We start from the raw sequence: 16,580 nt of genomic DNA on the forward strand, positions 1-16,580 counted from the left end.
CTCAGGGAGGAGGGATCACCCCTCTTTCCCTTCCCTACACAGAATCCCTGGAGTCCCCAGCTCATCTGTCACCTCTCCACAAGCATCTCTCTGAGTCCAGCCTGCTCTACTGCTGTGGACAGTGTTAATGGCATTTGCCAGTGAGCAGCAAGGTCAGGAGGGACCAGGCTCCAGACACCTTCCCTACTGTTCACTGCGCGCGGGCAGAGCAGCTCCTGCAAAGGGATACAGGCAGGGCCAGGAGCTGGTGGATGGTGAAGAGCAATTTCACTTCCACTCAGCAAAACGAAGAGTCTCTTGAAAGCGCTAGTGACAGTCAGGAAGTTGGGCTGGTGATTTGTTTTGCATTTTAAGAAGCCTGCAGGGACACCAACAACCTGCAAAGATCATTTTCAGAAAGGAGTTCAGAGAAACTCATGATTTTCAACAAACATTTACCCTCCTTTGTCCTTGATTAAAAATTTGCCAAGAGTCTGCTTACAAGATGCACCAAAACAGGGAGTGACCACTACCCTAAGTGCAAAGGAGGTTTGCTGCAATACATCCCTGTACATCACTCAGAGAACCCCACACCAGTGCCCGAGGTTGGTTTTAAGAGCAAAAACATGACAGCCCCTGCGCACAAAGCGCAACTGTGCAGTGACAAGAGAGCAGCCTGGGGCACAGGAGCTGCCTGACCTCTGCTACAGCTCTCAACGGCAGATTTTTATTGTTCACCACTTTCCCAAAGCACAGGCATGGAGAGAAAAACCAACTAAGACACTTGGCTCCAAATGCAAACGCAGCTAGGGAGCCCCACCAGCACAGCAGGGAGAAGACAACCTGCCGGAGGGGACCACGCCTCAGCACTGCCAGGCTTGGGGGAAGAAGGACCAACATGGGCCCTCCCTTCCCAGGGGCAACAGCAAGACATGCCAGAGGCCTGGATCACCAAGACAGGCTCACTGGAGAGAAAGCAGCTCCCAACACACAGTACTGCAGGTCAGTCCTCTGCTCTGCATGGCTGAGCTAAAAACCTTCATCCTGCATTCCAGGGTAGCCAAGGAAGACCCAGAACTACAGCTCTGCAGACAGTGAGAGCAGGTCTCTAGAGACCAGTCTGCAGCTGGAAATATAATCCCAAGGCCTGCAACGAGCGTTGCTTGTTGGGACACTGCTCAATCTCACCCTCTGCCATGCACACAGCAAAGTATGGAGCCTCCCAAACCATCCCACTCCAGAAAACCCAGACATGCCACACTGGACATAGGCCCTATGATCTGCTTGTGCCCTCCAGGAAACAGCTCCTGTCCTGAAATGCTGAGGACTTGCAGGTGCAAGGGTGGAGGAAAGGACAAGCACCATGGTGCAGGACTGCTGCCCTGAGAGCCAGCAGGCTGGCTTCTCCCAACAGCCTTGTGAGCCAACAGCACAGATCCACACTGCTCCCCTCTGGAACTGACCTGTCTCAGGGAGCCACGCAACATCCTCATGCAGCTCCATGACCACAGGGCTCAGGGCTTGGCTCTCCCAAATTCCTGCATCAATGTTGGAGGGCTCTGAGAGAGCTCCCCAGCACCAGCAGCTTCCTTGGATTTTTAGCAGCCTCTGGACACATGAGACTGGCATCCTACAGGCTGTGCCTGCATGCTGGGCACACAAACCCCTTGGCCAACCAATTACCCACATCCAGCAGGTGACAAACCATGTTTCTCCAGACTGGTCCAAGCAGGGAGCCAAGGGACAGTGGGAAAATGCTGTGGCCCAGCTCCTCAATAGGAGGTGAAAACCCCAAAAGCATCCAGAAGCCAAGCTTTTCTGCTGAAAATCAGTGCCGAGCTGCCTGCCCAGCACCTCCCGAGCCGTGCCCCGCGGCCAGCCTCACGTGACAGTGGAGTGGATGCACACTGGAGGAGTGGCTGTAGTGACAGCGTTACAGCTGGTGTCCAACACCAGCTGAGCCCAGCAAATCCCGCGCTCTGCAGCTCTCCTTTACAAACTCCACACACTGCGCAGGTACACAGGCGTCAGTCAGAGCTCAGTGCCCACAGCCCCAGAAAATGACACCTAGACAGAGACAGCCCCGTGAGCTCCCAAACTCTCTGATGTCCACAAGGACTGGCCCACACCAAGCCCCAGGGACCAAGCTCCAGTTGCCCAGGGCCAGCCCCTCTGCTATTTCAGCACACATATTCCCGGCAGGAAGCAAGGACATCCAGCAGGATAAGCAGGACTTCACCCTGTCTAACTCTGCTCCAAGTGACTTTACATCATTCCCCACTCTACCCTGGGTGGCAGGACTTGGGCAGTTCTGCAGACAACCTGGGAGAAAGGTGCTGCAAGCTGAAGCCCAGCCCTTACCTGCCAGCTGTTATTTCATTCCCCTAACAGGTCCATAAACCAAGGATAATTAAATCTCTCCTAAACTCTCTTCCATTTAAAATAAAAATCTATAGTCCTATTTCATTAGCTGGCTCTGGGTTTTACAGCTTGATCAATTCCCCTCACAGGGCCCTGGTCCCGGACAGGCAGATGCAAACACGCAGCTTCCACGGTGTGGATCAATGGGATTTGCAGTCTCCTAGCCCATTCCTTGTTCCTCCCTCACCAAAGGGAGCCACACACAGCAGCAGGTAGGGACAGTGAGTTTCACTGCTCAGGGGAACACCACTGCCATGCACTTCAGAGGTTAGAGTACACACCTGGCAAGAACAGAGGCAGCAGCAACGCCCCTCTCCAGTGAAGACCACAGGTATGGCCCTAAAGGCAAAGCAGCCCAGCATGCCAGCAGGGTGACATCTCTCTGTTTGCTCCACAGTGAAGAGGGAAAACACTCAGCTCCCACAGCTGACAGCTAGAGTCAGAGCCCACCACAAGCACCAGCTGGGAACCAAGAGCAGCCACCACCTCTCTGACCTCCCTGCAGACAAAGCGACTCGTCACTGAGACCCAGGCACACAGGCTCAGTGCTTCCTGCCCTCCCAGCCCTCTGCTGCTGCCCTGCCACACAACACCTTCCCCCTGCCAGCCTGCCAGGCCAGTAGGCTCCAGATGGCTCTCACCACCCCTGCAAGCCTCTCCCTCCACTGTAGTGGGAGCTTCCAGAGCCTGGCAGCAGATGGAGGGACCACAGCAGCAGCCAGAGCTGCTGAGAGCATCCAGGCAGGGCCCACAGAGTGGACATCAGAGTGCTGGGCAGCCCTTGGCCTGGGCTAGCACCCAGGTGCCCCCCAGACCTATCACATCATTTTCCACTGTTCCAGGTGCACATCCCTTCCTCCCTCCCACCTTTGCTCAGCCAGAAAGCAGCAAGTTGCCACAGTCCAAGTCCTGTCAGTGCCAGGACACACCATGGTAGCAGATGCAGAGGGAAGGTCCAGCAGCCTCAGCTCCAGTGAGCTCTGCCCTGGCCACACAATGCCAGTGATGGACAGACCACATAACCAGGGCCCAAATCCTGATCTGTACTCTGGTACTTGCCAGGGGAGATCAGGACAGATTTCTGGGACGCAAAACAGCCACCACTTGGAGAGTGCCCAGCTCCAAGCAAGGCTAGGAGAACAAAGCTCTGCCATGCCACCAAGACTCCCTGCATGGCTACGTGCAGGGAGGAGGCACTGGAGCCTCCCAAACACACACAGGTTCCTCCTGCCTCACCTCCCATGCCAACACCTGCCCTGTCTCCACTGGCACTGTGCCCCAGTGCGGGGGGGGGGGAGGTGCCACAGTTCACCTGCTAAACCTAACCCACTACTTGAGGGGTGTGACACCACCTGGCCAGCCCCAGAGCAGACACCCAAAGGTGACAAACAAAGGCGCCCAGCAGGCACTCCGCATTAGCAGTATTTTTAGACACCACTATGGAGCCGGCCTTATTATTTTCATTGCAACGTGCATAATTACCCACCATGCACCGCAGTGACATCAGACGCAGCCGGCTCTCCTCCGACAGCTGCTCCTCCTCCCGGGGCTCCTGCCTGGCCCCGGGGACCCACCGGGCTCTGCCCTGCACATCTCCCCGGGGCACCAGACCCACCTCGAGGGGGGGCTCGAGGTCCTGGGGCATCAAAGGGACATGGGCGCAGGTGACAGAGGGACAGGGCAAGGCACTGGAACAGGACAGCAAGAAGGCAAACACAGGGATGATCTCTGGAGCTGTAGGCACACACAGCCAGTTGTGCTGGAGCCTGTGCAGAGCTGGTGGACAAGGTACCAGCACAAAATAGAGCCGTGCTCCTGGGAAGAGGGGTTGTCCCCCAGGCGGAGGATCAGCCCCTGCCTAGCCACAGAGCTCAGCTCCTGCCCGGCAGAGCAAACCCTGGAGCGCATCCCAGCTCCCACAACGCGGTCCCACACGTCCTCATTGGGACACGGATGCCACGGGCCGCACACAGCCCACGCTGCCAGCACAGATCCTGCCGGGCCGGTGGCACGGCTTGTGCCACTGCCACCACCCCGAGTGCCACTACCCCCACCTCGGCACTTCGGGCTCCTTCGTTTCCTACCTCCTCCGCAGGGACAACTTTTGAAGAGTTTCACCACTTCCCCTCCCGTCCCCTGTCCCACACCGGGGCTTGCCCCGAGCTGGCACAGTTTACCGGGTCTGGGGGAACGGCGGACGGGACACCGCGAGGTGCCAAGCGGGACGAGGTCACAGCACCAGCATCAGCAGAAGCCCCTCACTCCCGCCCGGCCGGGGTCGCGGGAGACCCCGAGAAGGGGCTGGGGCCGGGGCAGGCTCGGACAGCCCCCAGGGGCACGGGCAGCAGCGCTCCGGCTCTCTCGCCGCTGCCCCCCTGTCCCCGCGGGGCTCCCCCAGCAGCGGGGGCTCCTCCCACCGCCCTGCGGCTGCACCGGGCCTGGCTGCGCTTTACGGCCGCTTCCCCGAACCCCAGAGCCCCGGCAGCCGCCACCCCTCGCCCGCGCCGGCCATCCGCCCCCTCCGCGCACCGGGCCCGGCCCGGCCGCCCCCGCCGCACCGGGCCGCGCTCGCTCCTCCGCCCGCCGCACCGGGCCCCGCGGCCCAGCATCCGCCCCATCGCTGCGGGCCCTGCCCGCCGCCCTCCCCGTCCCGCTGCCCCGGGGCTGCCCTGCCGTTCCCTCAGCCCCGGGCCCTGCCCGCCGCCTCCCGCTGCTGCCCCGGCCCTGCCCCGCACAGCCCGGGCCTGCGGCCGCCGCCGCGCCCCCTTACCTCCGGCAGGCGCGCCCCCGGCGCTCGGTGCCGTGCCCCGGCGCTGCCGCCGCTCAGCCCGCTCGCATGGGCGCGGCGGCCGGGCCCGCCGGGCTCCGTGTCCGTCCCGGTGCCGGTGCCAGTCCCGGTGCCGCTCCCGCTCCGGCCTCAGCCCCGCCTCATGGCGCCCCCGCGCCCGCCGCTCCGATGGAACCGGCCGCGCCGCGCTGCCCCCCCCCACCGCGCCGCGTCGATGGGCGCGCCCGCCGCCTCCTGCCGTAATGAACTCAAGAGCGGCGCCGCTAAACTGCGCGGAGGAGCTCTTCGGCCGTAATGCTCCGAGTGGCAGCGCACTAACGCCACCCGGGACTGCGTCGGGGAAAATGACAGGAATTAGAGAATCACGGCATCAATTAGCTTGAAAAAGACCTATGAGATTATGCAGTCCAACCTATCACCCAACATCACCATGTCAACTAAACCATGGCACTAAGTGTCACATCCATTCATTCCCTAAACTCCTTCAGGAAGGGTGACTCCACCACCTCCCTGGGCAGCCCATTGCAATGCCTGGCAAACCTTTCCGTGAATAAATTCTTCCTGAAGTCCAACCTAAACCTTCACTGGTTGCCAGGTGGAAGAGATCGACTCCCACCTGGCTACAACCTCCTTTCAGGAAGCTGTGGATGTCTCAGAACAGTCCTGGGAGGTGTGGAAGTGCTCCAGGACAGCAGGGGAAGTTTGCAGAATGGTGTCCAGCACCCCAGGAGTGTCTGGGGAGGCAGCCTGGGACAGTCCTGTGGGACTCTGGGGATAACCCCAGACATTCATGGGGTGTCTGTGAGGATGTCCTGGAGCAGCCTTTGCAGGAGCTGGGGTGGTCCTGGACCAGCTCAGGAGAGGTTTGCTAAGGGATGGTCACAGTCTGTCCCCTGTAGCCCCTTCTCTGGGGGTTCTCTGACCCAGGTGTAGGGTGAGGGGGGAACCTCAGGACAGGCTGAGTGTTTGGGGAGACTCCAGAGTTTCTCCAGTATCCAGGCCCTGTGGGTTCCCCAGTGAATAGGGCACAGATGCAGGGGTCCAACAGACTGGCAATGCCCCCCCACTGCCAGCTCCCAGCCCTTTTCTGCCTGAGCAGAGCTGGACAATCCACCCTTGTCCCTAGCGGGTCTAAAGTAGGTCAGGGAGGCTGGGCCAAGCCCCTGGGGAGGGGAGTGGGTGGCAGGGGGTGCAGAGGGGCCCCAGGCACCCACCCCAGTGGCCACACCACAAGGTTGGTGCCCACCCCCTGTCCTGGTAGGACCCCAGTGTCCCCAGTCCAGGGGATGCAGGACATTTCCCTGAACCCCCTTTGGTCTCCTGGGGTGGTCGGGATCCCTCTGCATCCCTGCAGGCTCCACACCCCTTCTGGGAGCTGGGGCCCCATGGATGCAGGTTTGGGTGGCTGAATTCTGAGGGACAGCACCCAGTATGGATACCTGGGGACCTGTTTTTGGGGATTGAGCCTGAAGCTGACTGGGTGGGAACTGTGGGATGAGCACAAGGAATACGGAAGACAGGAGAGGGATTTCTTACACTTTCATTTCAGTTAATGATTGATGAATGTGTTTATGGCAGGAGGCAAAGGTCTGGCAGTGTCAAGATGCAAGTGCAGAGGCAGCATCCCCAGGGACACAGCCACAGGTAAGGGATGTCAGCCCCTGTCCCAGCCCCCACGGGCACCTTGCTGCATGGGGGGGAGGTGGGGGTGTCTGTCAGCTCTGGAGCTGCCCACAGGCCCTGGCACAAGGAGGGAGACACCGTGGTTGTGCCATAGGTTGCTCTTTAACTCCAGGCACTGCTTGGGCACAAGAAATGGAGGCTCCAGCCATGCCTAGGACAGGCTCCTGGGGTTCCCCAGGAACATCTACAGTCTCTTTTAGCTGGAGGTCAACCCTGTCCTCAGGGAGCCCATGCCCAGAAGTGAGTGTGGAGCCTGGTGTTTGCTCACCAGCCCAGCTCAGCAGAGGGGACAGTCCCCACCAGCAGCTCTCCTGCCCTGGTGGCTGCTCCCTGGGAGGGATCTGGGGGCAGGCTCAGTCTCTGAGGTGCTTGTTCCCTGGTGTGTACCCACAGGCATCCTGGCAGGATGGCATGGCGCTCTTTGGTGCTGCTCCCCTTTCTCCTGGCAACAGGTAAGGACTCTTCTTGGCATGGGTGGGTGGGAGGTGTTGGAGCTGCTTTCAACCCCCAATACTCTCTCTGAGTTCCCTGGGGGAAGCTGCAACCCCAAAACAGCTGCCCCACTGGAGAGCCAGGGCAGGGCAGGGCTGGACGGTAGGGAAAGCATGGGGGCTGCAGTGTGGTCTGGAGGTGTGGGATGAGCACAAGGACAAGAGAGATGGGGTTTCCCCTGCCTCCCATGGAGACCCAAACCATGGCTGGGAGCTGGGGCTGGAGCTGAGGAGGTGCTGCCAGACATGGAGCTGCCAGCTGAGCCCAGCACAGTGGTGGTGCTCAGCTCCTCTTCCCTGTAGTTTCAGGAAACTCAGTCCCCATCATCCACACGATCATCGTCTACGTGCCTGAGGACCTGCAGCTGGGTGAGTAGGAAGGGCCTGGGGTGTCAGAGCAGTGACTGGGGGCTGCTCAGGCAGGTGCTGACACTGCCTGTGCCCCCAGGCCAGTTTGCTTTCCAGCTGGAGGCTACTGACTCAGACAATGACCCTCTCACCTACCAAATCGGAGACGAAGACGCCTTCTACTTTTCTGTCGACTCCCAGTCAGGCAGAGTGACACTGAGGAACTCCCTGGACCGTGAGGTGTGGGCAGAGGATGGGGTCAGATGTAGGGGTATGGGCCCTGAGTAGGGGTATGGGGATGGAGGGCAGAGCCCCAAAACCCAGCTCCTGGAGGGAGAGTTGTCCTCACAGAGGTTGGGGGTCAACTGTCCAAGGATTGAGTTCCACTTCGACCCTAAGTCCTGCTTTGCATCTCCTCAGGTCAAGGCCAGGCTCACCTTCACTGTCACAGTGTCTGATGGTGTAAATGACCCGGTGAGTGCAGGGGCAAGGGGTGGGTGGCTGCAGTGGGAAGGGAATCCCCATGGACAGGTCCATGGATGAGGCTCAGTGGGAAGGCAGTTGGAAGCGGGTGTGTGATGGTGACTGGCTGGCCAGGGTGGGCATGGGGTCCAGAACTGCACCCAGCTCTGCTGGCCACCATCTCCCACACACCCATCCTGTGCCCTCTCTGACACCTGGTAGGTCTCCCGAAAAATCACCGTCATCGTGGAGGATCGTAATGACAACGCTCCTGTCTTCCAAAACCTGCCATATGTTGCCACCATCCCCGAGGTACCTCCCTGGGATCTCCCAGCCCCCACAGGCAGCAGGGTGGGGGTGCTGGGTGGCTCCTGTGGCATGGGTGTGCCAGCAGTGGGACAACAACAGGCTGGGAACTCTGTGACCCCACACCTGGGTGTGTGGTGACAGTGTGTCTGGGCATGGGGTTATCAATGGTGCAGTCAGTAGCTGGGAGGACTCTGTGCCAGGGCAATTCCCAATGGGAGCCTCTGTGTCACCTGAGACACCGGAATGAGACTGGGACTCTGCCCTTGCAATGAGTTTCTGTTCAGGGTGTGCCCAAGCTACCTGTCAGCCCAGGACAGCGTGGTGCTGGATCAAAGTGTAGCTGGGGTGTGGGGCTGAGTCTGACCCCCAGTCCAACAACTCCAGGGTTGGGGTATAGCCTCTGCTCCCAAGGGGCTCCAGGGAGGGTGGCAAGGGTGTCCAGCCTCTGCCCGGCCTGAGCAAGGCCAGCAGCTCGTCCCTGTGTGTCCCATGGCACTGGGCAGTACCTGCAGCCCTGTAGGGCCAGGACATCCCAGGGCCAGGCTGGCAGAGTCCAGGCCCAGCATCACCCCCCTCTCTGCTACCACCACCCCTCTGTGTGCCCAGAACACGAGTCCACACAGCATCTTCTACACCGTGCGTGCCATCGACTTTGACACAGGGAATGCCTCCAAAGTCAACTACAGCATCGAGGAGGTGAGCACAGAGCATTGGGAAGTAGGTCATACCATACCCAAACTCCACCTCTGGGCCACCCCTGCAGTGCTGAGGTGCTGGGGAACACGGCCAGGACAGTCACACATCTCTGTGGGGGTGCAGGGAGGTTTTGGATCAGGACCCACTGGAGATTGGGTGCAAGGTGCTGAACAGTTTCAGGCCAGGGATGAGCCAGGTGGTCAGGGGTCCCACGGGGCAAGCCTGGCAGAAGGATGGGGATTGAGCCCTCATCTCTGCTGGGTCACCTCTGCTCCCTGCCTTGGTGACACAGGCTGATATCCTCTGCTCAGGTAACGCCAGACAACGCAAAGAATCTCCAGCTCTTCTACATCCTGTCCAATGGGAGTGTGGTGCTCAATGGTTCCCTGGACTATGCCAAGAACACTTTCTACCAAATCAAGATCCTTGCCCAGGTGGGGACCATCTGGGCTGGGGGTGCAGGGCTGCCAGGTGAGGGGGCTGTGGGACTGACAGGTGCTCTGCTCCTCAGGATGGTGGGGGAATGCTGAACGATGTTTGGGTCGTCCAGAACAGCTCTACTTACCTGTCCGTGATCATTGAGGATGTGCCCAACCTGGAGCCACGGTTCCTCAATGAGCCCTACTCGGGCTCTGTGCCTGAGAACTGTGACCTGGTCAGGAGCCTGCCTGCCCCAGTGTCATGTCCCTGCCCCTGGCCCTCCCTGGGAACTCTTATGCCCTGAAGTGTCTGGGCCACCAGGCCTGTGGGCAGCTAGAGATGTCATAGGTCCTCCCCTGATGGCCATGTCCCCACAGGGCACCAGTGTGCTGACTGTCACTGCCATGGACCAAGACACAGGGGTGAATGATAAAATCTTCTACATCATCACCAGTGAGTGGTGGGGCAGAATGGGTCAGGCAGGGGATGACACAGTGGGATGAGCATGAGGGGTGGTCAGGGAGCAAGGGGAACCCTGGAAACTAGTTCTGGGCACTCAAGGCTCTGCCAGCTTGACCTGCTGGCAGAGAGTGGGCCAGGCCTGCCTTTCCCAGTGGCTGCCACTGGTTCCTGCTGTCTCTTTGTCCTAGATGCCAACGTTCCTTTTGTTATCGATAACATAACGGGCATCATCACTGTGAGTGAGCCCCTGGACCGTGAGCAGCTGCCAAGCGAGCAAGTGCTGCTGAATGTCACGGTGAGTAGGAGGTAGCAAGGGGAACATCATCCTCTTCCTCTCCCTGGGCCCCTCCAACCTGCTCTCTCCTCCTGCCCAGGCACGTGAGGAGCATGAGGATATCTATGGCAATGTGGCCCAGACAAGCACCCTGGTGACCATCACGGTGACTGATGTCAATGACAACAAGCCCCAGTTCTACAACTGCTCCCTGTCCACCTGCAACTTCTCTGCCAGTCCTCAGAACACCTTCAAGGGCAGCATCATAGAGCACTCCTCCACCAGACTGCCTGTGTCCAACCTCAACATCGCTGCCCACGACCCAGATAAGGTAGGAGCCTGTCCATGGTGCTGGGTTGTGGTGCTAGTGTCTGTCCTGGCTGCACCACTCACCCTTGCTCTTGTCCCTCCCTGGCAGGGCATCAATGGCAGTTTTGAGCTGAGCCTGCAGGGTCTGAATGCCAACGCCTTCACTGTGTTCCCCACAACGATTGCAGGCACAGGGGAAGTCCAGATCCTGGTGCAAAACTCATCCTTAGTGGACTACGAGATAAGCCATGTCATGATGGTGCAGGTGGGATTTGTAGGGCTGGCCTGCTCTGTGGAGGCAGTTCCTGCTCCTGCATACAGTGGGACACGGCCCTTCTCTTGCAGAGTTCAGGAGCTACAGCAGAACAGGGCTCTGCCCTGGCAGTTTGTTTGGTGTAGGGGAGCTGGGCTGGAGTGTGACAGGTCTCTCTAATGTTTGGGGACTCACGTGAGACACGGTCCCTTTCAATCCTGCAGGTCATTGCTAATGACACGGGGAACCCTACAGACTGCTGCTCCACGGCCACCGTGACCATCGACCTCATCGACAGCAATGACCACATCCCTGAGTTCCCCCAGAGCACCTACAGCCTGACTGTGGTGGAAGACAGCCCCGATGGCACCATCATCTCCCCAAACATCACGGTCAGGCACTGATCAGGGGGTGGGCACACCTAATATCCCCAAGCAGGACACTGGGCACACCTATCACTTGTGATACAGCTTGTGCTGAAGGCACTGATATCTTCATACACACAGGAAGGAGTCAAGGCCGGTGGATACTCAAGGGTGGGACCCCTTGCCTATCAGGGCCGTATTTTTTGAGTGCTCACTGCCAACAGCCACTGCCCCAGACTCATCACTGCTCTGAGGGCTGAAACTGATTGACCATATGGTTCCTTCTGTCCTACAGGCCTATGATCCAGACAGCGGCGTCCTGGGCCAGATCACCTACCAGCTGCTCCCAGAGACCATGTACGTAAGAGCAGAGCCAGCCACTGCCAGGGCAGCACCCTGGAGAGTGGGCTCCAGGCCTGAAGGCTCTGTGTCTGCCACAGCCTTACAACCTTCATGGTGAACGCCACGACCGGGGCACTGCTGGTGTACAACGGGAGCTTGCTGGACCGGGAGACTCGCTCCATCTACTACGCCAACCTCCAGGCTAAGGATGGGGGCAACCAGGTGGGCACGACAGTGCTGGAGATCACCGTGCTGGATGCCAACGACAACCCGCCCATCGTCATTGGCTCCTACTTCATCTCAGTGGACGAGGGGCAGAATGTTAGTACACAGATCCAGGTATGGACCAACAGAGGTGCGGGGGTTGACAGGCTGTCAGAGGGGAGGGACTGTGCCCAAGGTGCCTGACAGTCCCTGTTTCAAACACTGACCTTTTCAGGCCATCGACAATGACGAGCCTGACAGCCCCAACAGCAAACTGGGCTTCGAGATCTTGCAAGGGCTGTTCAGCAACAACTTTACCATCAATGCAGACACAGGTGAGATGCACAGCATCGAGCCGCTGGACTGTGAGGCCTTGGAAGACGAGCGTGGACAGATGGTGGTGACAGTGATGGTGTATGACCACGGCAAGCCACAGCTGAACACCACGGTGAACGTCACCATCACCGTGGGGGTGAGCCCTGGGCACAAGCAGGGACAGGCTGGGGCAGGCTGGGGCTTGGAACAGGGATGGATGGGCAGGGCGGGGATGTGGAATCCCTGGCTGTGGCAGAGGTGCCGTGTCTCCAGGCTTTCTGTGGGGGCAGAGTGAATAGCTGATGCAGGGAGGCAGGAGAGGGCTTGTGTAGCTCCTGCCTGTGGGCAGGCAGGTGCCCACACTCCTGTCCCCAGCTGGCTGTGGGGAATCCTGTTTCCTGGAAGGGCTACAGCCACAGGTTTTGTCTCCTGCAGGACCTGAATGACAACATTCCCGTGTTCCTCAACCAGTCCTATGAGTTCTCAGTCTTTGAAAGCTCTCCAGGTAGAAGTTGCATGGCCAGGATTGTGGGACCAGTAGTGGCCCTGAGTCAGTGCCCACTGCTCACTCAGTGTCTGTCTCCAACTGCAGGGTCCTTTGTGGGTGAGGTGAATGCCACAGATGCCGACCGGACAGAGATCAATTCCCGCATTTCATTCCAATTTGAAAGAAGCAGTGGCTCCAGCAACTTCTTAATCCGCTCATCCCGCCTGGGGCCAGGGAACTACAGTGGGCAGCTGTCTGTAGACCCTGATGTGAACCTGGACTATGACACACTAGTGCCAAAGTTCTTCACCCTGACAGTGCTGGCAGAGAACACGGCTGCAGACAACCCAGGGGACAAGGCCAACGCCTCAGTGATAGTCCACGTCCTAGACATCAATGATGAGCCCCCCAGCATTCTGCCAGGCTCCCTGCAGGACGTGTCAGTGGCTGAGAACGGGACACAGCTGGGCCTGATCCACACGCTGAACGCTTTCGACCCTGACACCAACCACTCGCTGGTCTTTGAGGAGCTGGGGGTCACCTGCTTCGAGGGGGACAGCAGTGCTGGGGACGTGTGCCTGGACTGGTTCGTGCTGGCACCCAATGGCACAGTGCTGGTGAACAGCTCGGACATCGACTACGAGCTGTGTGACCGGGTCCTGCTGATGCTGCGGGTGGAGGATCTGTTCACTGAGAAGGGCAACCAATACAGCCAGAACGGTACAGCCCCCACTGCCTGCTCCTGCCACCACCTCTGGGCATGGCAGGGCTGGCACCTGCCTCTCCCCCCTCCCACAAGAAGCTGTGGGCACCTGGGACCTGAGTGGTTTGACTAAGGAGGGAGGGTGTCCCCAGCTCTTTTGACCTGAGCTCTTTGGGGGGACAGGGCTCCCACAAGAAGCAGAGAATGGTGCTGCAGGGCTGCTTTGTTGGTGATCAGAGCTCTGCTTTTGGGACATTTGCAGAAACCCTGAGGATCATCATCACTGATGTGAATGACAACACGCCAGTCTTCGATGCCATCTCAGAGACTTTTGGTGAGCAGCTGGGGTTGGCACATCTCATGGGCTCCTTGCTGCACCCACACATGCCCTGTCACATTCATCAGCAGCAAGGATCTTCCCCGGGCCCAGGGCAGGGCTGAGCAGTGTGGGGGGCCAGGCTGGGGTTACTCAGGGCTTTCCCTGAAGGCTGTGGGTGCTTGGAACCCTGGGGTTGTGTGGGCATGGGGTCTGCTGCAAGTCTGGCTGCTCATCAGCATGACTGCACCTTCCATCTGTCTGTTCCTGGCAGTGGTTGTCCCTGAAGTCTCTCCTGTGGACCTACAAGTGGCTACTGTGAAGGTGAGGAGCTGCCTGCTTGTATCTGTCAGTCCATGAAGCCTTGTTCAGTTGTCCCCACCATGGTCAGGTAGGGGCCATTCCCACCCATGCTCCTGCCATGCTCTGTCCCTGCAGGCCACAGATGCTGATTCAGGGCTGGGGGGATTCATCACCTTCTCCATCATCAGAGTGGTGCTTGTGGAGGACAACGGGGCCAGTCGGCCCTTCGAGAACCTCTTCAGGGTGTCCACAACACTCGACAAGGGCACCTACATCGGGAGTGTCCAGTGAGGCCACGGGTCTGGGCCAGGGTGGGGGGATGCAGCTCAGCTCCTGCCTGCTGCAGGGCCAGGGCTGGAAAGGGGACAAAGCCTTTCTGGAGCCTGCCTGGGCCTGGAGGTAGGATAGAGCTTGAGGAATGGCAGAGGGCATCCTGTGCAGTGCAGTGGGATAGCTGATGTCCCTGTCCTCACAGGGTGGCCAGCAACCTTGATGAATCACTGAAGGGGCAGTACCAGGTGACGGTGGAGGCTAAGGATAGTGAGGAACCAGTGAACAGAGCACAGACTGTGCTGAATGTGAGTGTCACCCCCAGCCCCTGTCCCAGGACACCACATGCCTGGCCCAGCTCTGCTCACCCCTGCTCCCCACACACAGATCTTCACGGTGGATCAGAGCTACCGCGTTCAGCTCCAGTTCTTGACAACGGTGGAAGAAGTCCAGAGTAACACCGAAAGTATTAAATTGTAAGGGGTGCTGGGCCAGGGCTGGGGGTGCATGGCTGGAGCCTCTCAGCTACATGGACTGTGAACAGGGTGGGCCAGGCAGGTCCCCACCAGAGGAGGAGGCTTCAGGGGGTCCATCTGCTTCCTGTGTCCATGAACAGAACAGCAGGATGTCCAGCCCAGCTTCCCCCCTGTCTCTTGTTCCTAGGGCCCTGACCAGTGTGACCAAGACAGCAGTCTACGTGGTGGCCATCCGAGGCATAGAGGACACCCGTGACACCCGGTGAGTGCTGGTGGGGAAGGGGACATGGTGGTGGCAGCAGGGGTGTCACCCTGGGGCAGGGCACATCATCACATTGCCCCCATCTCTCTGATTCTGCAGTGTGAATGTCAAGTCAGTGATGGAGGCCTACTTTGTGTACAGCAATGGCACTGCCCTGGACGCCAGTGACCTGAACCTGTGAGTGCTGGGGCTGTGCACGGGCACTGCCTTGTGCTGGAGCCAGCCCAGCTGCTCACACCTCTGCTTCCCTTGGCAGGCTCATCACATCCGACCCAGTGGGCTTGGCTGAGCTGGTGAAACTGGGCCTGACTCTCATTGTGAGTGGGGCCAGGCGAGGGGCATGGGGAGAGGGCAGCAACCCCTTTGGGGCTGGCTGGGGGTTTCCACTGGCTGGAACTCTGCCCTCACCCCTGCTCTGTGCCAGGGCCCCGGGGAGGTGACAAAGCCTACCAAGGAGATAGAGCTGATTGGCATTATCGCAGGATTGGCAGCATTCCTGCTCATCTTCATACTCATCATGACCCTGGTTTTGGTACTCACCACCAAGAGGTACCTCGCTGCCTGCACCCCCTCCTACCACCACCTCCATCCTCACCAGCACCCCCAGACCCATCCCCATCCTCCAACCCACTTCTGCCCACCCCATCCCATAGTCCAGCTCCTTCCTGCCCCTCTCACCCACCCCATCCCTGTGCTTTGCAGCTACAAGAGGAAGCTGAATGCCATGAAGGCTCTGAAGGTGGCCACAACATTCAACCCTGCCACAGCACAGCAGGGAGCTGGCATCCCTGGGACCAACCAGTACAATGCTGAGGGGTGAGTGAGGGGCTCCCTGCAGCAGATGGGAGAGACCAGGCTTGTCCCCACATCCAGGGGCTGCAGTACCCCAAGGGGCAGCACTTACCTGCCACCCATCCCTGACCAGGGCCAACCCCATGCTGAACCACCCACTCGATCCCTCCCATGACCTGGGCTTCCACGAGGACTCCATCTCTGTGACCAGGTGAGCTCTGTTGGCAGGTTCCAAAGGCCACAGGCTGTCACCTCATACCTCACTTCTCCAGTGCCTGGGTCCTTTTTTAACTCCCACCCTCCATTCTCCACAGCATGAATTCCCTGGATGAAAATACAGTAAATGCACCAGCAGACGACAATGTTGAGGTCGAGGTAAGTGTGCAAAGAGCTGCCAGTGCTCAGCAGTTGGGAGTCCTGACAGAGCACCCTGAATCCTTTTCTCTCTGCTGTGGTCCCCAGGGCCTCAGGGACCCCTTCTGTCCTTTACTCTGCACCCCTTAACAGCCCTCAGCTCCTGGGAAGGACGGGAGTCCCTGCCCTTCACTCTGTCCCCACCCCTTCTGACCAAGCTCTCCTCCTGCAGCAGGTGAAAATGCAGCCAACAGACCCCAGTGACAAGGAGGTGCTGGTGGCTGCCCTGAACCTGAAGGAGCCCACCAAAACAGGATACCTCAACACCACCTTCACCACCACGGACTTGTGAGCAGGCTCACGGGGCGCGACGGGGCCGGAGCGGGACTCGGGCAGCTGCTGTGGTGTTGATATGTTCAGTGTCTGGCAATAAAACTGTTCCACAGGGGCACAGTGGCCATCAGCTCATCTGCTGAGGGGACTCAGTCAGCTGGGA

At 59.3% G+C, this 16,580-nt stretch overlaps 1 protein-coding gene across 1 annotated transcript; it reads left to right on the forward strand.

The window, feature by feature from the left end:
• Positions 1–6,740: 6,740 nt before the first annotated feature.
• Positions 6,741–16,522, forward strand: CDHR2 (cadherin related family member 2; the record flags this gene model as incomplete). Its single annotated transcript, XM_079320026.1, has 32 exons — positions 6,741–6,832; positions 7,265–7,323; positions 7,666–7,731; positions 7,811–7,950; positions 8,131–8,184; positions 8,395–8,484; positions 9,088–9,177; positions 9,489–9,611; positions 9,689–9,832; positions 9,975–10,050; positions 10,248–10,354; positions 10,434–10,664; positions 10,752–10,907; positions 11,120–11,287; positions 11,556–11,617; positions 11,701–11,941; positions 12,042–12,278; positions 12,557–12,626; positions 12,714–13,328; positions 13,574–13,645; positions 13,902–13,951; positions 14,066–14,217; positions 14,406–14,508; positions 14,588–14,676; positions 14,864–14,938; positions 15,038–15,115; positions 15,195–15,255; positions 15,363–15,487; positions 15,641–15,754; positions 15,864–15,941; positions 16,045–16,105; positions 16,317–16,522. The coding sequence occupies 32 exons, from the start codon at positions 6,741–6,743 to the stop codon at positions 16,434–16,436; spliced, it is 3,999 nt and encodes a 1,332-aa protein (XP_079176152.1). The 3' UTR covers positions 16,437–16,522.
• Positions 16,523–16,580: the final 58 nt, after the last annotated feature.

Source organism: Erithacus rubecula, assembly GCF_903797595.1.
Source record: "Erithacus rubecula genome assembly, chromosome: 16".
Classification (NCBI taxonomy): domain Eukaryota; kingdom Metazoa; phylum Chordata; class Aves; order Passeriformes; family Muscicapidae; genus Erithacus; species Erithacus rubecula.